The sequence below is a fragment of the Pelophylax lessonae genome, assembly GCF_965119305.1.
Source record: "Pelophylax lessonae genome assembly, chromosome: 2".
NCBI lineage: Eukaryota > Metazoa > Chordata > Amphibia > Anura > Ranidae > Pelophylax > Pelophylax lessonae.
This window is the reverse complement of record NC_138769.1, coordinates 644,039,477-644,065,393: the sequence shown is the minus strand read 5'-3', so window position 1 is coordinate 644,065,393 and position 25,917 is coordinate 644,039,477. Positions and strand designations below refer to the sequence as shown.

The 25,917-nt window shown below is 41.5% G+C and overlaps 1 protein-coding gene across 5 annotated transcripts in view; it reads right to left on the bottom strand.

The window, feature by feature from the left end:
- NBEA (neurobeachin) overlaps window positions 1-25,917 on the bottom strand; it is a 1,052,497-nt gene that overhangs the window by 20,331 nt on the left and 1,006,249 nt on the right. For all 5 annotated transcript variants that reach the window (XM_082246613.1, XM_082246612.1, XM_082246614.1 and 2 more), the window contains 5 exons: window positions 21,043-21,132; window positions 19,080-19,272; window positions 15,620-15,691; window positions 13,559-13,714; window positions 12,682-12,852 (listed from right to left, as the gene is read on the bottom strand). In XM_082246613.1, coding sequence (XP_082102739.1) covers window positions 12,682-12,852; window positions 13,559-13,714; window positions 15,620-15,691; window positions 19,080-19,272; window positions 21,043-21,132 — 682 coding nt within the window. The remainder of the gene's footprint in view (window positions 1-12,681; window positions 12,853-13,558; window positions 13,715-15,619; window positions 15,692-19,079; window positions 19,273-21,042; window positions 21,133-25,917) is intronic.

Sequence of the window (25,917 nt, the reverse complement as noted above, 5' to 3'; positions counted from 1 at the left end):
AGTAAGTCTGTTATTTTTCAACAGAACAAACTGTCCTGAAGATATAGCCATATTTAATTTTATTGCTTTGGGTTTAATACTGCTTTAATTAGCATAAAAAATGTGAAGGTGCGAGTAAGCATCTTTAGCATGACTGACTCCATGCAGAATTTTCGAAATCTGTAGAAGCAAGCAGAGCGTTTTCAGATCTAGAATGGCCAACTCCTCTATTTGACTTGGGAACTGTAAATAGATATGAATAGAAAATCTTGAAAGCATTCTTTTGTCTGGACTGTGGCAAAAACCCCCCAAGAAAATAGTAATAAGGAGATCTGCCCATCTTTGGGAGGAGAGTAGCAAATTTGAGAACCTAAAACAGGGAGGGGGCAGAGACTGAAACTCAAGTTTGCAGACCCTACAAATGACACTCTGGACCCAGATGGCTGTCAGACATCTCCCCCCACTATGAGTGGGGGAACCTTTTCATTGGGAAAAGGGCCACGTCTTCCAACTATAAATTGTTCCAGATTTCGGTTTGGAACTTTGGCTTGAGAGGGACAAAAATAACTTTTACTAAACTCAGGAGCTAAAGGTTTAACTGTAGGTCTTCTTTTTTCTGTAAGAGGAAAGTGATCTTTCCCTCTGTGATCTATTTAATTTACTTTTTCCAAGGATAGGCCAAACAGGTGGTCTCTAGACATTTCTTGCATGGGAGTTCAGCTGACCAGGAGACAAGAATCTGCATGTGGACAGAGAGAAGCTGGAGGTTTAGCCCGCCAAGCTGTTTATGCAACAACATAAGTCCAAACGTAAAAGTTCTATTTTTTTCCTGTATGGAAGGATCTGTTAGGATAAACTACGCAAATGGATCTCAGGCCATGCTCTTAGTCCAAACAGCAAGGGTCTGGCAAACTGCAATAGAAGCAAGCACAGGTTTCATGCACAGGTCTACCAAAAATAAAGGGCCTTAAAGAGGGCCTCTAAACTTTTATCCACAATTATCAAATACACAATTAAAACACATATAGGGGAACTGTATTACCTGGCAAAAGCAGGGCAATAGACCTAATTTTTCTCCACTGCAGTTAACAATTACGGGTCTCCTCCCCACCCCCTGCCTGTAACTAGACTGTAAAAGGAGAAAAAGCAGACTGATGAGCAATTCTCTCTGTCACTCTGCTCCCTTTTTTTTTATCAGGATGTTCTTTGTTAGGGCATGAGCACTAATGACTCCTTGTGCTGCTCATCCCTCTCCCAGTCTGACTTTGCTGTACAGGCCACTTACCCTTCCCACCTACTTATCTAGGCAGGATTTTTTGTTGCAGTGTCCAATTTTATGGGTAGAATTTTGGTCCTCTTAGAGGATGCAGATAACAGGGGACACAAGCAAGCCCCTTCAATCTCCCTTCTTTGGTTATTTTCTGACTTTGCCCTGGCTGCAGACACTTTCCAGAGGTGGTAGAGGAGGATGATACAAACTCTCCTCCTGAGGAATCTGATCAGGGTGATATGTCTTTGGCTGAAATTTCATTCAAGCTTAAGGATATCATTACTACCCAGAGCGTGCTCACACCAAAGTATTGCGTACCCAAGCCTGTTAAGATCTTTCCCATTCACTTGCTCCAAGCACTCATCCTACATGGCGACTGGCCTTATCCTGAGAAAATGTTTGCTTCTTCAAAAGGTTTTGCTCAGCAATATCCGAATGAGAACTTCATGGAAATTGTACAGTCCCTGTTATGGACTCTCTTGTTTAAACGGAATATTACGGTCCCTTTTAAAAAATAATTCTTTGTTCAAGGTCCCAGTGGAAAAAAGTTTAGAGGCCCTCTTTAAGGCCCTTGATTTTTTTTTTTTTGGTACACCCCTGTATGCAACCTGTGGTTGCTTCCATTGCAGTTTGCCAGACCCTTGCTATCTGGACTAAGAGCATGGCCCAAGATCCATTTGCGTAGTCCATCCTAACAGATTCTTCCATACAGCAACAATTAGAACTTTAACCTTTGGACTTACTTTTTTGCATAAACAGCTTGGCGAGCACACTCTGCCAAACCTCCAGAATGAGCCTTCTCCCTGTCCACATGCAGATTCTTGTCTACTGGTCGGCTGAACTGCAATGCAAGAAATGTCTAGAGACCACCTGTTTGGCCTATCCTTGGAAAAGTACATCAAATAGATCACAGAGGGAAAGATCACTTTCCTCTGCCTGCAGTTCAGCTTTAAAGTGAGGTCACATTAAGTGGCTGCTGCCCAGACTGAGAGCTACAATTCTTTAAAAAGTTTATATAACCAATGTAAAAACTTTTATAAGTAGTAACTGTCCACTGGGCGACCTAGTGGGATAAACCAAAAGGTCCATATAGGTCGCCACCTTCCTACTATGTTCATTATGAATGTTTGAATTATGAATGTTTGTCAAGATGTTATGCTTATTACAATAAAATGATTGTACTCGAAAAAAGTTTATATAACTGTAACAGTAAAAGTACATAACATGTTAAAAAAAGCACACAATGCACTAAATTCTAAATATATAATATGATAATAAAAGTAAATATGCTGCTGGATTCAATTTGTGTTCAGACGGCCTGATCCTAACGTTAAATCCTATATCCAGGCGGCCAAACCTTTTACAGACTAAATTGGTCTGAATGGCCAAACCTTTTACAGAACCATAACAGTAAAAGTATCTGACAGGTAAAAAAAAAACACACAATGCACTTAATTCTAAATATGATAAAAGTAAATGTGCTGCTGGATTAAGTTTGGGTTCAGACAGCCTGATCCTAATGTTAAATCCTATATCCAGGTGGCCAAATCTTTTACAGATTAAATTGGTCTGTATGGCCAAACCTTTTACAGACCTTTATCTGATCTTTCAGTGGGACCACAGAAGTGAACTTATGAACAATATTTGCAGATTTAGTCATGGCATGAGTGTTGTCGTTGCATGACTGCATCTTCCACCTAATGATCAGCTTTGCATGTCATCTGCACTCAGCCCACATCAGATTACAGGAAAAAATATATATCTAAGGCTCCGTTCACACTATGGCATTCTGGAACTTTGTTTGGGCGACAGGCATCCCGCAATTTTGTTAGCGCAATTTTAATGTGATTCGCCGGGTGACAATCGCAGCAAAATCGCGCCGCACAGTTAATTGAAATTAACGGGATCGAAGAGCGTCCCGCGATTTGTGGCAATTCATGAATTGTAGGCTGAATTTCAGGGATTCTGTCTGCGATTCGTAATGTCATGATGTAAACAAAGTCACACAGGAATGAAAACGCGTCCTGTGTTTACTGGCGATTCCGCCCGTGATCCCGGAACGCTATTGTGTGAACGGGGCCTACAGCTTCTTATCTCTTTTAGAACTGAGCCACATGTGTGTTGAGATAGGTAGGTATGTTATGCTAAAAAATAACTGCTAAGGGCAGATTGACACTTGGAAGCAGTACAGAAGATTCCTAAAGCAGGACTCTGTGATTAGTGAGGACTTCCAGTAGTAAATTATTATCTCTAACATTGTCGAAATCCAAGAGATCTCACCACTTCCACTTTCCACACATTCCCCTGGAGAGTCCGAGACCATCACGTATGTGGACTTAAATGTCAATGTTTATTGATCCTGGCATCACTTATTGAGACAACCTAAAGTTCAATATTCTGTTAGAAAACAATTTATCTTCATAAAGCGTTCACACAATCACTATGTGTCCATCTGAGCAAAACCTGATTGCTGTAGAGAAAGAAAATTTCTATAGCCATGAATGATAAAACCATTACAATACAGCCATAAAAATCCTCTAAATTTCCTTGTATTAAGCAGTATACCTTCAAACAAAATCATAAAAAAAGGTAATAAGAGCAATGTCCTGCCGTGACAACAGCAGTACATATATAAAAAGAAGTTTGGCCACTATACAATGTAAGCACTTGTCCCATTCTCTCAATAATTCCCAACTCTCCATACTGATATGTGCCATATATTGGAATTCATGTGCAATGCCTTATAGTTTTGGTGATCAATTAATTTCATAGAGAGGGAACATTTATTAGAACTTCTATCACATTTGGATCACTTATATGAATTGTCAAATTGCTTTTAGGTCTCTTATTATAAAAGTATTATTCTGCTAATACGGTACAGAAATATATGGTGGATTGCAAGGAAGGAGAAGGTTACTCCTATTCTGATAAATAACTATTGCAGAGCAGAACTCAGCTTAAGATAGAAAGGGGAAGGTGTGGTGCGTGTAAATGTGCTGAGAAGGAGGAGGAGAATGAAGAAGTCCATCTTGCAGTGTTAGCATGCAGAACAAATATTAAGGTGAGGGATTTTAAGGGTTATAGAAATGTTTAAGGTTAATTGTTTAGGTGCAGGTTTAGAGGTGATTTTAGGGACTAAGATGAGGATAAAGCTAAACTCTGGGCATTTTACCCCCCATGCAGTGGGGCGGTGTTGCTCGGTTTGTCAAGGGGCAACCTGAAAGCTGCAGATTCACCCAATTCCCTACTCCAACAGCAAGCATCGCTTCCCCACGATCTAGTGGTGGACTGTTCCTTATGACTTCACATCTAAGGCAGGTCTATGGGCATGAATAACAGTCCACCGCACACAAGACCCCACCCAAGTCAGCCCGGGGGGGGGGGGGCGGGGATGGGGGCGGGGGTATTTGCGCAAGAAGCCACAGGGACCGGTCTTGTGCGGGGAGGATCAGAGGATTAAGTAAATATATCTCTGCTCTGCAAGTTACCTGTGCAGTGCAAACAAAAAAAATTGCCCAGAGTTCAGTTTTATGAGATCAGGTTGGGAGAGGATTGAATGTTAGGGTTAGGCTAGCAGGGAAAGGATTAGGCCTCATGCACACTGGACGTTTTTGGAGCTGCTGTTAGCAGCGTCAGACGTTTTTTTTGCAGCTGCAGAACGCCCATCCATGTTATTCTATAGCCTCATGCACACATAGAGCTTTTAGGAGCTCCAAGTGGCATAGGCGTTTTACAGCTCCAAAAAAAACCCAGAAACTGTGCGTTCTGGAGCTGCAGCATCAAGCTGTAAAAACGTCTGAATAACGTTGCTTAACGCACGTTAAGCCGCATTATACGTTTTTTTTCTTCCATTCAAAATCAATGGTTCCCTATGGAAGCCTATTGATTTGAAGGGAAGTCGCACCGCAAGTCGGATCAGGATGATCCGACTTGCGCTGTGAGAATCTTGAGGGGGAACTCCACGCCAAAATGGGGAAAAAAACGGCTTGGGGTTCCCCCCCAGGTTCCAAACCAGGCCCTTCGGGTCTAGTATGGAATTTGAGGGTAGCCCCACGCCGAAAAAACAGCGTGGAGTCCCCCCCAAAATCCTTACCAGACCCTTATCCAAGCATGCAGCCCGGCAGGCCAGGAAAGGGGATGAGGACAAGGGCCTCATCCCCACAACCCTGGCCGGTGGTTGTGGGGGTCTGCGGGCAAGGGGCTCATCGGAATCTGGAAGCCCCCTTTAACAAGGGGGCCCCCCAGATCCCGGACCCCCTCCCTATGTGAATGGGTATGGGGTACACTGTATCTCTACCCATTCACCCCATAAAAGGCAGTGTGTGTAAACGACAGGAGACGTTTTGAAAAGTTTATTAAAATTCTTCATTCGGTCTTTTCCGCTCCGGTCTTCTCCTCTCTTCTTCTTCCTCCGGTCCTCCTCCGACGCTGTCTCCGGTCTCTGCAGCTTATTATATAGTCGTTAGGGGCGGGGCCTCCTGGTGACGTCACTAGGAGGCCCCACCCCCTTATGTCACCGACATCGTTGGTGACATACGGGGGTGGGGCCTCGCTGAGAGGCCACGCCCCTAATGGCTATATAACAAGCTGCAGAGACCGGCATAATCACCGGGACAGCGTCGGAGGAGGACCGGAGGAAGAAACAGACCAGAGGAGGCAAAAGAGCAGAAGAGCAAAAGAGCAGAAGAGGAGGGCAGAAGAGCGGAGAGGAGAAGACCGGAGCGGAGAAGACCGGATGAAGATTTTTAATAAACTTTTCAAAATGTCTCCTGTCGTTATTTCCATACACTGAATTTCATGGGGTGAATGGGTAGGGGTACAGTGTACCCCATACCCATAGGGAGGGGGTCCCGGGATCTGGGGGGCCCCCTTGTTAAAGGGGGCTTCCAGATTTTGATAAGCCCCCTGCCCACAGACCCCCACAACCACCGGCCAGGGTTGTGGGGATGAGGCCCTTGTCCTCATCAACATGGGGGCAAGGTGCTTTGAGGTGGGGGGTGCAGAGCCCCCCCTGCCCCAAAGCACCCACACCCATGTTGAGGGCGTGTGGCCTGGTATGGTCCAGGGGGGGGTGGGGCCGCTCGCTCGTCCCCTCCCCTTTCCTGGCCTGCCGGGCTGCATGCTCGGATAAGGGTCTGGTATGGATTTTGGGGGGACCCCACGCTGTTTTTTCGGCGTGGGGCTACCCTCAAATTCCATACTAGACCCAAAGGGCCTGGTTTGGAACCTGGGGGGGAACCCCACGCCGTTTTTTTCCCTATTTTCGCGTGGAGTTCCCCCTCAAGATTTCCATTCAAATTAATAGGCTCCCATAGGGAACCAATGATTTTGAATGGAGGCAGAAAAAACGCTGCTAAAAGCTAGGTGGCCAAACGTGCAATAACGCTAATGGAAAAAGCTACTGAAAGCACGTTTTTACAGCTGCTTTTTCCCGGCGTCAAGAAACAGCTTTGGAGCTCGTTTTTATGACGCCCTGTGTGCATTGAGCCTTAATGTTTGGGACATATTTTGGACACTGATCAGGGAGTAATCTATATCATTATCCAGTACAAAATACGTGTTAATATATAGCATAACAATACTGTATAACATTACTTCATACATTTCACGCAAGCATCATTAAATAAGCTCAGGACACTGAGCTTTGTAATTAGTCAATAATATGATTAATATCTTCAGCTGAGTTCATCACCGCGCTCAGCTCTTAGGCAAGCTCATTCAGGTATGATGATTTATGTGCCCTATCATTTATATGTGCATTTTAAACAATCCTGGATAAAAATGTTTTGAACACACAACATGCATGAAACTACCTGTCATTTACTAATTGGATGCACTGAAGCCAAAAACAGATAATTAGTTGTCTCAGTTGTTTTAGAAGGGAAAAAATAAATAAAAAAACCTTCAAAAATAGCTCAGTCAATTAGAATAACCGATCAGGGTTTTTCCACATAATTCATAGTCTATCTCTAATCTGAACCTCTGGATGACAGCTTCTGAAATGTAATCCTTTACTGAGTGTATCTACAGTGTATCTTTTTTTTTTCATGCTCATCCTAATGATGTTAACTAATTGGATTTTACCTAGATTGTGCAACTTGCTATCATTTATTTTAATCTAACAAGCTCCAGTTTGCTTGAAGAATTGTTGTTTAATTAAGCTGGTAAGCAGGAAGCGCATTGTCTATTGTAATTCAATACACTCGCTTCTATTTCTCCATGTGTGTATATATATATATATATATATATATATATATATATATATACAGTATATATATGGAATATGTCTTGTTTTACTTCTAAATTTTTGGCCAGATTGAGTAATTTTACATTTAATCTGGTAAATGTTGTCCCATGTATGGTATACACACTTCCTGGCCAATTATTATCAAACCACACATAAAAAGGATTGGAATGATAAATACTAAAGCATTTTATGTAAAAGATCTCACAGTGTATGGTGAATAAACAATGAGAACCCTATGCGCTTTAGGAGGAACACAGTCCAATCATGTAACAATATGCAGCTACTTAAATGGCAAATATATAAAACAGGAAATTTTGAATCAGAAGGATAAACCATCAAAATACAAAATACAGTAGAGCAATATAGGTCGTAGTCAATAATTACCACAACCACAACTTGAATGAAAATGCGGACCTGAGAATGATTAGGCCCGCATTTTCATTCAAGTTGTGGTTGTGGTAATTATTGACTACCACCTATATTGCACTACTGTATTTTGTATTTTGATGGTTTATCCTTCGGATTCAAAATTTCCTGTTTTAAATAAAGCAGTTTAAGTGCACCTGCTCTTGTATGCAGTCAATTTGTTATTTGTACCATTCTGAAGTTTGCAAGGGTACCTAATGTCCAGACTGTACAAATTAAAAACACACTTACAAATCAGTTAAATTGAGGTCACCCAAGTACAAGCATAAGCTGGGTAAGTGGGTTCAACCTTAGTACTCAAATGTAAAGGAACCCATATACACAGGAAAGGCTTGCCTTACAATCCATATTTATCTTAAGCGATTGTCATGTACATATATAATGCTCATGCAGTAATACAAAAGAACAGACTGTGTATGAATACCACACTAGCAGTGACTGTAATGAAGTCAGTCTGCCAAATAGAAAAATGGTAAGGCAATTGCTATTTTCTCTCCCAATTATGTAGAGATAAAGTGGCACTGCACTTATTCCTCTATGGAAAGCTGGCCTTATTGCTGTACTAAGCAGAGGATGCTCATATCAAATGACAAACCGATTGAGGTTTAAAGAAATGATAAGAAGCTTATTTGTACGTGTATATAATATGTCTAAAGGATGATGCAGAGATTAAACAGAAATAAGCTGTGTGCTTAAAGTAGATGTTTTTTGTAAATCATCTTCTTTTTTTTTTACTAAATTTTAGCAAAGAGGAAAACATTCTGATACAAGTTATAAAACATAATTAAACAAAAGAGAATCTGTGGTAATGCCTATAATGATGACCTAGGGCCAGTAAACTATAATCTTGTGCCGCAACTGATCAGCACATTTCTACAATTCTATAATAAAGCAAGCTTTTCATGGCTTGGACAGATTAATATAATCAAAATGGATATACAAGACTATACATCTTTCAAGCCATCCCCGTCTCCCCCTACACTTGTTTTTTTTTCACATATTACTCACAAAATCAGGACATTTATATAAGGAAAAATAAAAATACATGATATATAAGCATGTGCTTGCCCTGCTGAAATATAGAGGTGGATTTGCAGTGCCAGATAGGGATTTATAGGATATAGGGATACTCTTGGCCTATCGAGCAGACAAGAGTAACCTTCCATTATTGATCCAATGTACTTTTAAACTGGCCATAGACTGATCAAAATTTGTCTGGTTCAGCTGGTACAAGTTCAATATCGATCAGTGTGTGGCTGTGTCAGCTTGACATAAGTTGATCGTTTGATCAATTTCTGTTGAAGGGACATGTTGGGAAGTGTTTGTTGATCAGCAGATGCAGCTACTGATCAGTGTATCCACTTCGGCTCCGGAAGATTTTACCCCCGTCATGGCTAGGCCATTTTTTGCTATTTGGCACTGCACTACTTTAATTGTGCAGTCATTCAATGCTGTACCCATACGAAATTTATATATATTTTTTTTCACACAAATAGAGCTTTCTTTTGATGGAATTTGACCACCACTGGGTTTTTATTTTTTTATTATATAAACAAAAAAAGACAGAAAATTTGGGAAAAAAACGTAATACTTTTACTTTCTGCTATGAAACATACCCAATAATTTTTAAAATTTGTAAAAAAAATCCCATTTTGTCATGAATTTTGTCACAAATCATACATTTTGTCACAATGTATTTTCCTTCATGTCTTTGGTAAAAAGAAAAATCCCAATAGGCGTATATTAGTTTACTTGCTGGAAAGTTATAGCATCTACAAACTATGGTTTATATACTGGAATTTGTTTTTTTACAAATGGCAGTGATCAGCGACTTATAGTGGGACTGTGATAGTGCGGCAGACAATCTGACACTAATTGATGCTGGGTGGGAACTAACTAAATGTTACTGACATCTCCAGTGACACTAATACAGTGATCGGTGCTAATAATATACACTGGCTTGAAAGGGGATAGCATTTAGGGGCACTCATAGGGTTAACTGTGTGTCTAACAATGTGTAATGTGTTTGCTGTGTGTGGTTTTCACTAAGCAATGTGCCGTTTTTTTCTCCCTGTACAAACAGCACATCGCTGCTGTCTGTAGAGAGCCCTGTGTTGTTTACCAAAATCTAGTAATGCACCGTTTCATTCTGCTCTGCACGTGTTGCACTCTAGTCTCAGCACTGTCTGCCCAAAATCAGAGGCCGATCACCTGAAATCTTCAAAATTTACTGTTGCTGAAGGGGGAAAAAAGCAACAGGAATGACACAGACTGTGCGGAGGGGAAACAGACTAGGGAGGGAGAAAATAAAAGCAGGCAAGGTGTCATTACAAGCTCTGCTGCCACAGAGACTTAGAAGCATTAACTATACTAACATAGTGTTCTATTTTATCTCCCTGATTTTATCTTCTCTCTCTCTCTCATGGGCAGATCTGTGAACTTCAGCACTGTAAAGCTTCTGTCACCCTTCCTCTCTAACTTGCAAAACATACAATCAAGGCTGTAAATATACATATTTTAATTGAATAAAGTGACATATAGTTTTTGATACCAAAGAGAAGGGAGAGGATCCAATAAGAAAGTGATTGCTCTGGGCTTTAACAAAATGGTGGCCTCCAGCAAAAGAAATAAGAGCAATACTGGAGGCAATATACAGCATACACTGATTTTGGTAGCATAAATAATAATGTGGAATATATGTTCTTTTATTAAAAAACAATAATTGTCATCAAACTGCTATGGGTAAAGTTCTGTTTAAATCCAGCTTTTCTGGAGATTTGTGACTTGACAATTAACATGGACAGAAACCCATCTCAACACTTCATCAGGCCCAAGATGTAGGTCTACAAATGTTTATTTAGTTTACACGACAATACTGAACTGTTAAATTACACTCTCTCCCAATACAGATATATAAACGGACAAGTGCTAATGTACTATAAAAATATATATATTTTTTTTCATCAATACATTTTTATTGAGTTATGCCGTTATACATGTTGTACATACAGTGAGGGACAAAGAGCTACTATAAAATATTGATGTATTTCATTATATGATATTGTATACTGATGTATGAGAACCATGGGTGGTATGCTTTGCAGGTATGTAAATGGCCTGCTATTATTCTCTTTATTGTCTTTAAATTCTGTTATATTCTTGCAAAACCCAACAAAGAGAGATTAAACATACACAAATTAGAAGGTAACCCAAGAGAACCTACTAAGAAAATTAGCACAATATCAAATTTGAAAATAAGGTGGCAATTTTAAGCTTGCTAAAAACTTTTAATAAACGTAAAAAATGATGCATCATGAGAATGGCAAGATTATTGGTTATGGCAAAGCCAAATGTGTGTGTGTTTTTTTTTTTTTTTTATCTAATCAAGTGCTATAGTAGTTTGATAACAGAGTATCATACTCCAAAATCTAAATTTTGAACAGAAATATAAAAATAACGATTGACAGAAATAAAGTACCAAGTAAAATGTACACTGGTAGTTGTACTAGCTATAAAATGCTTTTGCCTGTAGTAGCAACAATGGAAGATACTAGAAGTAGCAACATCAAGAAAGTTCTTTTTTTTTTTTCCCTTTCTCCTCCCCGCCCTTCTTGTTCCTGTCTCGTTGTCCCATCCCCGTTCCTTCTGTTCTACCCCCTTACTTCCCCCCCCTGACCCTTATAGCACTGTAGTACAAGCGTATTTGGAGGAACTAATTAACCATGTGCACTTACCATTTACCCGCCCTCTCCGACATACTCCCCCGCATGATCCCCTTGTTCATTATGTCTCCAAAAAGGTCCTCTCTTAGTCCCCTCGGGCGCACGTTCTGGGGCCTCGGGCATAGTGTGTTCCCCTTGGGGGTGTCTGACCCCCCGTTCGTGTGTGCGAGGGCCTCCTTGGTTGCAGTCGCATGGATCGCTTTTCGTTCACGATATGGCCGAGGGGACCCAATGTGTCATTTTTTTTCTGGGTGTATATTTTCCTTCAGCCCAGACCCTTACTGGTACCCAATGCTTTTCATGATGCACAAACCGTCCTATTTTTTCTTTTTTTTGTTTGTTCATATGTTTTCCCTTTTTGAGCATCAATAGTTTCTGTGTTATTGGTTATATGGCACTTGATACTTGTCATTGTTACGACTACCAATGTTTGTATAAATATTATCTTGGTTTTTATACACTCATTGTAACCTTACCTGTTTGCTTATGAAAATTTTCAATAAAATGTTCATTAAAAAAGAAAGAAAGTTCTTTTTACCCTATTCACACCAATTTCACTGAATTTACAAAGAAGGCCTTACTTTTATCCAAAAAGGAAAACAAGCTACCAAAATATCAAACTTTTGCAAAAATATTTAAAATTTCAAGACTGCGCAGGATCCTCTTTAGTATGGTGCAGTGTTAGTCCTTTAGTATCCAGTGTTCTCTACTTTAATCAGAGTACAATACCCACTTTTATCAGAGCATGTGTAAGTTAACAAGGGAAATAAATGTTACTTGTAGCCAAGGCTCTAAGGAGAAATCGACAGGGCCTTGTTTGGAAACTGGACTACAATGAATGGATGAGTGTGCACTTCTATGATAGATGGAGGGATGGACACTGCTAAGATGAATGAATACTGCTATAATGGATAGATGGGCACTGCTAGGATGACTAAATACTGCTATGATGGATGGACGGGCACTGTTATGATGAATGAATAAAAAAAAAAAAATGAAACATGGAACATCTGCAAGAGACAGTAGACATAACTTACTGTTATTTGGATTGTCTCCAATGATATGATGTCTCCCACTCCAGTACCATAAAAGTAGTGTGGCATCACGGGATCCTGACACAATATAGCAATCACCACCAATGTAGGACTCGGACCTCGCCAAACAAGTGACTACATCCCAATGCCCAAACACAATCTGTGTGAGTTTCCCTAAGGAGAGAAATCAATTACAAATATTAAGTGAATGCTGAAAGTAAAGAGCCAGGTAATACTGATTTCTTAAGCATAGTATTAACTCTAGTAACCTGTAAACACAGAATCAGAAGCGCTAAAAAATAACTATTGGTATTATATCAAATGCAGTATAAGATGCAAAAAAAAAAAAGACTTGGCAAGGTAAACAAAAGTATGCAATGGAAGCCCAAGCAAACTAGTCTTTCTGCAGAAAATCACATCAAAGGTAGTTTTTTTTTAAGGGAATTTTCATTTTGAAATGTTTGGTTTTTTGTTGTGCAAGTGCCAGAAGAGAGATAGAATCTCTATCAGCTTTTTGCCATTTCCATCCCTTCTGTTTTTATCCTCAATACTTGTTCTTTTAACAGGGACACAGCTATAAAAACCTGACAGAAGTTTAAAAACTTCCTCACCTAAAAAAAAAGTTTTGGTTGGAGTTCTACTTTACAGTACATCTGCTTGTCCAAAGCACCCAAAATGGTATTGTGGTAGGACTTCTGCTATGCAGCTACTCCATTGCATTTAGGGATCCAGTGCCCTAATAGGAATATATGTTCGTTTTCTAAATAAAACGATTTCAAACTACGTCTACCATGTCGAACATTCCTTCACCATAATGCTGGATTTCATTTGTACGTCAACATTAGGTTTTGGAGATATTATATTTTGAGTTCATAATTACCTGTTTCTGTTGAATATACCCTGAAGCTTTTGTCCCAGAATCCACAGATAAGGATATAGCGATTATCAGCTGTGACCACAAAGCAGTGTGCATTGATCTGAATGCTTTGATCCACAAGATCAGTGATCTGACGTTTGTTCACTCCAGAGTTATTGGCTAAAGGAAAAAAATTGAAGCAAGCATCTTTTATACAGTAATTGTTACACTATTGTAATAATTGTTCAGTTAAGCTGCAGATTCTGTATAACGTAAAAAAAAAATAATTGACATTAGCTAGGAAGCTATCTTTCTTTAGCAAGTGAATGATTTGTAAAACCAAAGACATCAAAAAACCTGAAAGAATTAAAAAATATTTTGTTGCCGCATCAATGACTTGATTTCCAAAAAAAAAAAATGTATTTTTTTATTTACTATTTACAGCAAAGACATCCATTTTACGCCAGGTTCACACCCATGCGTGTAGCTGTGGGTGCGGGAAATGCTGCGATTCCTGAACCCGTAACCACCCGCACTGAAAACACACTGCTCTTAGAAGACGCAAAGGGCTGCCATTCATTCTGAAAGGCACCACCACAGCTCAGCCCACAGCGCGTTTGCGGGGGCGGGAACCACAGGGAAATCTCATTGGTCAAAAAGACCATGCGGCTTTCCTGCAGCCTAGTTTCTGAAAAGGTGCGTGCATTTTTTTTGCAGAAACGCAGGCACGGCAGTCCGTTTATTTGAATGAATGAGCTGTGTCCACGAAAACGGGGGCCGCAAAAATGCTAAGGTGTGAACCCAGCTTTACTGTCATACATTTATAGGAAGACAAGACACTGAGGCCCCGTTCACACTGGGGCGATCCGACTTCCCGGGGCGACCTCACAGGTCTCGGTGCGCAGCCCACACCGCGACCTCGGAGCGGCCGGCACTGACTTCATAACATTGAAGTCAATGCAGGTCGCTCCAGGTCGCCCCAAAGAAGCTCCGGACCCTTTTACTAAGTCGGAGCGACATGTGTCGCTCCTATTAGAACGGGTCCACAGCTTCTCTATGCCAGGCGACCTACGGCGACCTGTCAGGCGACCAGGTCGCCTGACAGGTCGCCCCAGTGTGAACGGGGTCTGAATAAAAAAAATAAATAAATAAATATAGCTGGCTATTTCTGCATTTTGATAACAGTATTAGAAATGCATGCTTATCATAACAAATGTATACACATGAATTATACAGATTTCAAGGCATAATACAAGGCATACATACACAATATCAAGGCATAATACAACATGATACAAATAAGTGAGACCTGCATCCTGAACTTCTAGTTAGTTGTTATTTAGTATTTAAATATAAACGTCGGTATTTAGTAGACTAAGGGCCCGTGTACATTATGCATTGTATTAATGCAATGCATTATTAAGCGTTAAGCAGTCCAATTTTTTGACTAAGCTGTCGGCCTACCTTAATGCACTAAACAAAAAGACAAAACTATTTGTTTTTTTCAAACACAGCAGAACACAGCAGAACACCGCAACAGACAGGCCAGGTACTGTGGTGCACTGCGTTGGAGAAAAAAAAAGGTGTAGCAAAGCACTGTGGTTTACGCATTACCATGTATTGTGTTTTAGCAGAATGCGAAGATGTTATCAGACCCTAAAACTTCAAATGCAGTCTAGAATAAGTGTTAACATTAGTAAGGGAAAGTAAGAGCTATTTTCTTGTTGGTGGCACTGGCTGCGATTAGTTAACTGCACTTATGTACTGTATTACTAGGATTTGCAAAACGAGTCTAGTTTGTTTTGGTGTAGAGAACGTGCCAGCTTAAACCTGACACTTTCAAAGTCAATAGTCAGCTGCTGCTGCTAACATGTTCTATCAATTAATCAGACGTTTGCTTTCATTTCAAATCTTGTATCATAACTTATTGTACCTTGTACCATAAAACTGAAACATCACTTGGCTTGTATGATCATTTTAACCTTTGTAGTTTATTTGAACAGACACCCATAACATTTCTTAAGCTTTCTTCTAAACAAAAGAAGGCAGATTGGTATAAAATAAATAATAGAATACAGTACATACCAATCAAAGAGTCCATCTCAATAGGGAGATGGTGAGCTTGGTCCAGTGAATAACCAGGTGCTCCTCTCAAGCCTGCAGATAAAATGAATACAAATTGGTTACTGATACGCAGTGGCTGTTTAGTTATCCATGAATCCACACGCCAGCTCAATATAAATGAACCTACATTTTTTTTTAAATAACTAAAGAACTATATCTGTGTACATAGATCAGAACACAATGGAACAAACAATTGTGACTAGAAGAAGTTTCTTCAGGTATGGTCAGACTAAGTGTGTATCTGAAATGCCTGCACACATGATATAATTCTTTGTATGTCTATAACAAAAATGGAAGAGATCCCAGAGGTGGCTCAAAAACAAACTGCCATTTGTATGTGAATAAGGAAAAAAAGGTTCAACTGCTGCTCTCCAGTATATAAGTACCCCAAGAAATAAATCTGAACATCTGCTCAACACTTAAAGGAAGATATAAAAGACTCCCATTTAATTCAGATACGTGTTTAATAAAAATACCTAAATGTTATTAAATAGTATGTCTACTGGGTAAAGGAAAAGATGGAAATGTAAGCCAAACAAGGTTTTCTGCACTACACCGTGCTGGGAATCTAACAAATAGAATTTATTAATTGGAGGGGAGAGCAGCACCATGATGGGGCTGAATGCTGCCCAAGATGTCTATTGGACACTGGAACCCCCCCCTCCCTCACAAGTGTGCAGGTGCACCTGTCCACAGGAGGACAACATTAAAGGGGGTCACAGGCTTCTATACATCTGGGGTACGGTTGGCTTTGTTTTTAAGTTAGGGAAGGAATTCAGAAAGAATAACTATACTTTCTGTAAAGGTGCATTTATTTTTAAAAAAGAGGGTTTACAAAAAAAATCAATTTTACTCACCTAGGTTTTAGCTTCAGTCTTCTGTCGGCTGAAAACGGATCATAGGAATGCAGAGCGAACTGCACTCCTGTCATCCATAGAAGTATGGCCAAAAAAGTATTGCCTATACTTCTCATTTAAATTACAGTCACCTCTCAAATGTGTTTGAATGATCACATTTATATATATAATAAATCAACATTTTGTATGGTGGGAGTTACAGTGATACAGATATACACATTTTAATAAATCAGCATTATTCAAATAATTCGTATTGTGCTCTCTTTTTTACAGCATTGCATTGTATAGATTCTTCCTACCTTCAGCAGCACACAGGAAGAGTGAGCAGAACTGACATGAAGGGAGTCAAAGCTGAATTCTAGTCCTGAGTGTTAGTCTCAGGGGAGGCCTGAATGTCAGACACCCACTGTGTGAGCAGAGACCATGGAGCTCACTCTGAAGAAACAGAACTCTGACCCAAAGGAAGCACAATTCCCTGAGTATTAGTGCTAACAACAGAAGATAAGCTACCACAAAACGGCATTGTGTTAGTGCATGCTAAGTGACACAACACGATTGAGACCGCAAATATTTCAAGCGACTGTAACAGTCACAGTTAGTGGAGTATGTATGACTACATTAAGATTTTACTAATGCAATAGAAACACAATGCAATTTTCCTTTTACAATTTATTTTCTCTCATCTCTCACAGATCTCATCACTTGCCTGTAATCTGTTTTGATTTTCACTAATGAGTGTGCCATAGGTTTGCTGACCTAATGGCAGACAGGTCTTACAGCAAGAGGTATTTTGCTGTGGTGTGTGATGTCACCCATCTCTTCCAATTTTTTCATTTAAAAACTGCATCTCGTCTCTTAAGGCATATGTAAACCCTAAGGCCCCTTTCACACGGGCGATCCGATCCGCCTGTCAGTTTTTCTGGTGGACCTGATCGAATGCTCCATGCATCCCTATGGGGCAGTGGGTGTCAGCAGAGACATCTCCACTGACATCCGCTGCTATCCGATCTGATCCTGTCTGTGAAATCCGGGCACATGGAAACCCTATTTTCCATCCGTCTGGGGGATCGGATGAGAATAGACAGGCGGTCCGTTCTCATTCGATCTCCCCATAGAGGACAGCGGGGATCTGAGAGCTCCATATCTGCATACAGAGCGGAGATGGAGCTGTCATCCGCCTGCTCAGCGGGGAATCGGCATATCGATCCCACGCTGAGCAGAACGGACTCCGTCGGGTGGTGCGCCCGTGTGAAAGGGGCCTAACCAAGAACTTCTCTTAATTGATCTCTTTTAGCGTGTTAAATATACTATTAAAGTGTTTTGATATATCTGTTTGATTAGTACAAAAAACAAAAAATACCCATAGACGTCAGAAATTGAAAGCTGTCCTGTGTCCAGTACTCCCTTCCAGTGTTATTTCAAGGAGAGCAATTAGCCCTCCTAGTCCTTATCTTGGGACTACAGAATGATTAGCATTTATATTTTTGAAATTAGACAACTGGTAAAGCTGAGTAGTTTACCAAATTAAAACTGGGCAGTGCTGACAACACTCAGTTCACAAAACTGTTGTGTGTGGTCAAGAAGACTTGGAAGCTGAGTGCATTTTTGGTAGACCAAAGGGTATTTTTCTGTATTTGCTGGGTCTTTAAAGGGTTAAACCTTTGGGAAATATGCATGTGTTGTAGAGATGTACTAGATACAGTATGTTCCTTTTTTTATTTTGCCTTGACATGCACCTTAACCATCACTGATGGCAAGTCCTGTGACTGAAGTAACACACTGTGGATCTAGTTGATAAGGCAGATGTAGCAAAAAGATTTTTTCAGCGATTAAAGTAAGATGATTTGACATAGAGTAGAATAGGGGTTAGGAAGCTTTCTTCTAAACCAGGGGTCCCCAAACTTTGTAAGCAAAGGGACAGTTTTTTATCCTTCAGATTTTACAGGGGTCGTGCTGAGGCTAGTAGGAGTAGAAAATGTCCTGGCGTCTGTAAAAATGTCCCATCACTGGTGTCAGTAGGAAGAATTGTGCCCCAGCATTGGTATTAGAGGGAATAGTGCCCCGTTGTTGGTGTCCTTGAGAAGAATAGTCTCCCATCTCTGGTGTCAGTGAGAGGAATAGTGCCCCAATTCTGGCATCAGTGAGAGGAAACGTGCCTCACTGTTAATGTTAATGGCAGGAATTATGCCCCATCGGTAATGTCATTGGAAGGAATAGTGCCCCATCAATAATGTCAGTGGGAGGAATAGTGCCCCATCATTAATGTCAGTGGAAAGAATAGTGCCCCAGCATTGGTATCAGTGAGAGGAATGGTGCCCCATTATTGGTGTCCTTGAGAGGTATAGTCTCCCATCTTTGGTGTAAGTGAGAGGAATAGTGCCCCAATTTTGGTGTAAGTGAGAGGAATAGTGCCCCGATGTTGATGTCAGGGGCAGGAATTATGCCCCATCGGTAATGTCAGTGGGAGGAATAGTGCCCCAAGGGCTAGATAAAAAAAAGCAAAGGGCCGCAGTTTGGAGACCACTTCTCTAAACTAACACAAAGTGAGGCAGATCATGACATACCAACAGTGTTGTGCCACCTATTCACTGCAAACAGTCGGCTGCATGTGACAGTCACCACTGCAGGGATGGTAAGATGGGGAAGGGTGTTTGCTGCAACGTGGGTGACTGGAGAGTTGGATGGAAATTTCAGCACCATGATGACATCCTGCTGCATCTGATCCTTAAACATGAGGGGGCTCTGTGGAAGGAAACACTGTTGTACAAGAGAAGAAAACAAAGACCAATGTTAGGAAAATGCTATAAAGGAAAGAGTCTTTAAAACATCTACTCATATCTGATCAAAACAATGCTTTAAAAAAAATGTATGCTAGATAGCAAAATTGGTCAATAGTGAAATTCCTATCAGTATTTTGAGAGGAAACCTACAGGGAACTTATGTAGATATAAATACAATATAGAAACTCAAGTACTTTGTACCCAGGTAAGAACTGAGTCCATACCACAGCACTAAGCTAAGAAGGCTAACCAGGTAATTACTGGTAAAAGTATAAACAGGTATAAAAATATTAAACTGCACATGCTTCTGTATCTCTGACAGCATGTATAATGTACATGTAATGTACCAGAAAACACATTTCCTAGTTTTAAATTTAATATTGGTACTAGAAGATGAACAGCTGTAATCTGACTTGTTACCAGTCAACCATTAAGCTGGGGCAGCACAGTGGCTAAGCAGTTAGCACTTCTGCCTGGCAATACTAGGGTCATTGGTTCAAATCCCAACTACTTTCATCCCATGCTCCAAAGACATGCTTGTAGGTTAATTATCTCTTGTGTAAATTGGCTCAGGTATGTGTATGTATGAATGTGAGTTAGGGCTCTTTCACACGGTCTGCCTCCATAGGCGGATCCGTGCTGCTCAGCGGGGATCGATCCGCCGATCCCCGCTGAGCCGGCGGATGACAGCTCCATCTCCGCTTGCAGTGCGGAGATGGAGGTGTCCCAGCTCCCGCTGCTCTCTATGGGATAACGGATGAGAGCGGACCGTCTGTCCGCTCTCATCCGATCCGATCCCTGAACGGATGGAAAAATAGGGTTTCCATCCGTCCGGATTTCACGGACAGGATCGGATATGGATGACAGCGGGTGTCAGCGGAGGTGTCTCCACTGACATCCGCTGCCCCATAGAGCTGCATGGAGGATCCGATCAGATCCGCCTAAAAAACTGACAGGCGGATCTGATCAGATCGCCCGTGTGAAAGAGCCCTTAGTGATCTTAAGCTGGATACACAGTACAAGACACACCCGAGAGATCGCCATACTAAAACAAGCGATGTTAGTGCAGCGATCTCCTCCACTGTGCTTTTGTATTCGGACACCGCCAGAACACACCAAGCAGCTATTGGCTGTCAGTGCTGGTTGGATGCTGGTTTTCCAGCATACCCATTCGACAGTCATGAGACTGTAGAAAAGACAGCTGTACACATGGGCCGAAAGTCGGCTGGTTCCTGCCAAACTGACTGATTTCGGACGATTTTCAGCCCATGTTTAAAAAACATAAGACTGTAAGCACCTTGGGGGATGAGACTAAATGTGAATGGACAATATATATGTTGCATAAATTGCCGGCGCTATATAAATACCTCCGATAATTATAAAATTAAACAAATACCAGGAAATACACATTTGTTTTTTCCTTCAGTCTTTAAAATGTCCAAGCTTAGTTAGTTTCTATATGCTATAGTAGTCAAGAATGTATTGTACATAAAACCAAAGACATTAATGCTTGCATTTATTGTTGTGTAATAAAATCACTTTTTACAAACACCGCTAAATCATGTCAAAATATCAGTGTGTGTGTGTGTGTGTGTATATATATATGTATATATGTATATATATATATATATATAAGAGAGTGTGTGTAGGTGTTCTTCCACTCACACATAAACATTTAATTTTGCAGACAGATCTGATTTTTGTGCTGAGAGAGAAACGAATTTCCCAGCAAGCCGTTATATCTCACCAGGTGCATGGCTGAGCTTCGAGGCGGATGTGGCTCAATAAGCAACTGAGATGGCGTCTGTCCAAAAGTCTGTATCTGTGCCTCCATGGCCTGCAGGGAGAGAGGAGTGATTGTCATAATCAATATGCATCAAAGAGATAGGTCAACACACTCCTTGACAATGCAAGCACATCCCAAGTCAGCCATGAAAGAAGTCCAGAAAATTCACCGGTGCTCTTCTCTCGGGCTGCAGACTCAGCCAAGTGTTAGTATTGTTGTAGACAAGCTTTGCTTTCTCTCGAGCATGCTTCACTTAACCAAATAACCATTTTACCAGAAGATCTAGGTTATCTGTGAATGTTAACCTGTGGTGACATGCAGCTAAAGACCGCAGAAATCTCTCCAAACTCTCACAAAGCACACGTGTACAAGTTAATTATAATAATATGTGTCCACACCATTATGTTGTGTAAAGATACCTTCACAAATTCCCCAGTAAGAAGGAAAGTATAGGGGTTTCTTTTAAAATATGCTTCAGGAATCTTAAATAAAAAAAAAAAGAGGAACAGTTGCATTAAATCACACAATAGAATATAGAGGTACAGCAAATGTCTGTACACTGCTGCACTAAGATGCTTAATATTACAAGCAGCAAGGCCATCTTAAAGTGAAACTAAACCCATCGATTTAATTGTATCCCAAAACAGTCACATTCAAGGCATGCTGTGAATGATAACTGTCACGCTTTTGCTCTCAAGCGAACTGTCAAGTTGTCAAATGGCTGGGTCATAACTGATCACAAGTGCAGCGCCATGGAAACTGCAGATCAAACAGAGGTTAAAATGGCAGCTTCCTTGGCTATAAAGGATAGAAGTTTAAATTTAGTTCTGCTTTAACCTAAGGATTTATTTACAACCATGATTTTAGGCGATAAAGTGCACCTTCCATTTCTTACAAAGTCTGCTTTTTAAACGTTGTCCAGCTCCCCTTGCTACATTGCTAAATAGCATTTGAAAAACACCTGTAGGCAGAAAAAAATTGATTATATACTCACCTTGCAGCTTCAGTAGTGTGGACAATGACTTCATCTTCCTGCCAACGAATACTTAAAATCTTGAAAGAAGACGCAACATATGTGCTACTCCACATTCCCCAGACCATGCCAGGACATCATCATCATCCTCACCTAGTTGCTGCAGGAGGCCACATTTAAAATGTGTACCTTGCTTTTTAGGTGCAGGGCCCACTTTATTATCCTTTTATTATTAGTAATAACACTGAAAGCATGTAGGGTAATAATTTCTGTTTAGACTACGATACTGCAGTTTAGGGACCCCAATGTCAAAAACAAGCACTTCCATGAATGGTATTTGTGTGTACAGCAGCCATAGAGCTCACCAATAATCCAATTTTCATTAATTCTTCCTTTGCAATCTGGAGTTATCAGCCCAGATAAGCGCATTCTACTATAGACATGCACTTGATTGATCAGTTCGCGCACAATAGCACCATCAGCTGTTTCCAAAAACATTGACAATGCTGTGCTTTCCCCAGCCTGACTCTCTGCAGGCATTGTCCTCTTGGGAGTTCACCAGGAGAGGAGATCGAGTAAGCCTGGATGGACTCCCGAGTGCACTTGACCGTACAAAAGGTAGGAAACAGCTGCTGCTACAGTATCTCACAAAAGTGAACACACCCCTCACATTTTCGTAAATATTTGATTATATCTTTTCATGTTACACTGAAGAAATGGCACTCTGCTACAATGTCAAGTAGTGAGTTTACAGCTTGTAGAACAGTTTAAATTTGCTGTAACCTCAAAATAACTCAACACACAGCCATTAATGTCTAAACCGCTGGCAAGAAAATTGAATACACCCCTAAATGGAAATGTCCAAATTGGGCCCAAAGTGTCAATATTTTGTGTGGCCACCAATTATTTTCCAGCACTGCCCAACCCTCTTGGGCATGGAGTTCCCCAGAGTTTCACAGGTTGCCACTGGAGTCCTCTTCAACTCCTCCATGAGGACATCATGGAGCTGGTGGAAGTTAGAGACCTTGCCCCCCCCCCCCCACCTTCCATTTGAGGATGCCCCACAGATGCTCAATAGGGCTAAGGTCTGGACACATGCTTGGCCAGTCCATCACCTTCACCCTCAGCTTCTTTAGCAAGGCAGTGGTCGCCTTGGAGGTCGCTATCATCTTGGAATACTGCCCTATGGCTCAGTCTCTAAAGCAGGGAATCGGCCCTCCAGTTGTTGTGGAACTACATGTCCCATGAGGCATTGTAAAACTCTGACATTCACAGACATGACTAGGCATGATGGGAATTGTAGTTCCTGAACAACAGGAGGGTCATAGTTTGAAGACCCCTGCTCTAAAGGGAGGGGATCATGCTCTTCTTCAGTATGTCACAGTACATGTTGGCATTCATGGTTCCCTCAATGAACTGTAGCTTCCCAGTGCCGGCAGCACTCATGCAGCCCCAGACCATAACATTTTCACCACTATGCTGGACTATAGGCAAGACACTCTTGTCTTTGTACTCCTCACCTGATTGCTGCCACACACGCTTGACACCATCTGAACCAAATAAGTTTATCTTGGTCTCATCAGACTACAGGGCATGGTTCTAGTAATCCATGTCCTTAGTCTGCTGGTCTTCAGCAAATTATGTGGGCTTTCCTGTGCACCATCTTTAGAAGAGGCTTCCTTCTGGGACAACAGCCATGCAGACCAATTTAATGCAGTGTGTGGCGTATGGTCTGAGCACTGACAGACTGACCCCCAACCCTTCAACCTCTGCAGCAATGCTGGCAGCACTCATACGTCTATTTCCCAAAGACAACCTCTGGATATGACGCTGAGCACGTGCACTCAACATCTTTGGTCGACCATGGCGAGGCCTGTTCGGAGTGGAACCTGTCCTGTTTAACCACTGTATGGTCTTGGCCATCGTGCTGCAGCTCAGTTTTAGGGTCTTGGCAATCTTCCTATAGCCTAGGTCATCTTTATGTAGAACAACAATTCTTTTTTTAGATCCTCAGAGAGTTCTTTGCCATGAGGTGCCATGTTGAACTTCCAGTGACCAGTATGAGAGAGTGAGAGCGATAACACCAAATTTAACACACCTGCTCCCCATTCAAACCTGAGACCTTGTAACACTAACACATCACATGACCCCGGGGAGGGAAAATGGCCAATTGGGCCCAATTTGGACATTTTCACTTAGGGTTGTACTCACTTTTGTTGCCAGCCATTTAGACATCAATGGCTGTGTGTTGAGTTATTTTTGGAGGACAACAAATTTACACTGGTATTCAAGCTGTACACTCACTACTTTATATTGTAGCAAAGTGTAATTTCTTCAGTGTTGTCACATGAAAAAATATAATAAAATATTTACAAACATGTGAGAGGTGTACTCCCTTTTATGAGATACTTTATGTCTGTAGTGCCCCAAGGACTGTTTATGGTCTTTTTACTGATGAACTTTCCGAGTCTGGGGTGCAGAAGTTTACACTAACCCTTTATGTGCGCCACTAAGTATCCTCTGTGTCAAGAATGAAAAGTCGGAATTGGCAGCCTCTCTTGAAAGGTTTCCATTAAGAACAAATGTAATGTTGTCTAAATAGCATGAGCATCTGCCGACTGATTTTGCACTTAATTTGCTGCCTTCAAAACATATAAATTTAGCTAAAAAACTGTGGCCATTAAGGACTGAGTAGTTGTATATAGGGTTGAGCGGACACCTAGATGTCCGTGTTCGACGGGTTCGGCCGAACTTTAAAAAAAAGTCCGGGTCCGTGTCCCGGACTTTTACCGAACTTTTCCCGGACACCGAACCCCATTGAAGTCAATGGGGACCCGAACTTTAAGGCACTAAAATGGCTCTAAAACACCAAAGGAAAGGGCTAGAGTGCTGCAAATGGCAGCAAAACGTAATTAAGAGCATGGCAAGTGCTCTGCAAACAAATGTGGATAGGGAAATAACTTAAAACAACAAAAAAAAACAGAAAAATAAAACAATGTTCTTCTTCATCTCTGAAGGACGAGGCCCATATGGAGTAGGAGGGAGGTTGAGGTGGTGGTGGATGTGGCGGTGACATAGGCGTGCGCACAGGGTGTGCTGGGTGTGCCTGGGCACACCCTAATCACCTAGGGCACATAGCATTGCCAGTGAGGAGATGGGAAAGATCTCCCTGGGACCTGCTCTGCTCTATTTCTCCTTGCCTACAGGTACATGGCCCCGATACATTACTCTCCCTGCTGGCAAACACATGCATGTGTATTTCAACTTTGGGGTGCACACCTTAATGCAATAGGCTGCGCACACCTATGGGCGGTGTAGGTGGAAGCGGCGGTGGAGGAGGACCAGGGCCGGATTAACAGCATCATGGGCTTGGTGCTGAGGATTTTGAAGGGCCTTAAGGGCCGTGCCTTGCCATGCACCCAGAGGAGGAAGGGTGCAGCCATGCATGCCTAATTCAACATGGGATGCTGTCTCTGAAGCCCATAAACACATCCATGCATCGCCAACTGTCCCTCCTTGTCCGGCCTTCACGCTGTGTGGGGAGGTTCTGAGGGTGCTGCCTGGGGAAGCGAGCATAGAAGCCAGACTTCTGTGTTTACAAGTGACAGAAGAGCGGTAACAGTGAATATGGCCAACCCGGGGCCTATATAAAAGGTAGGGGCCTGGAGCTGCAGCTCCAATAGCCCCTACATTAATCTGGCCCTGAGGAGGAGGACGAGGTAGCCAACACTGCTTCTTTTCAAAAATTTTAAATGAGGGTACACCCCAAAAGAGTGAGAAAGAGCAAAAATGGAACAATGGGTGGGTAAGGTCGGTATCCATTGCTATTCTGCATAAGGTACGGAAAAGTCCCGTGGGATCCA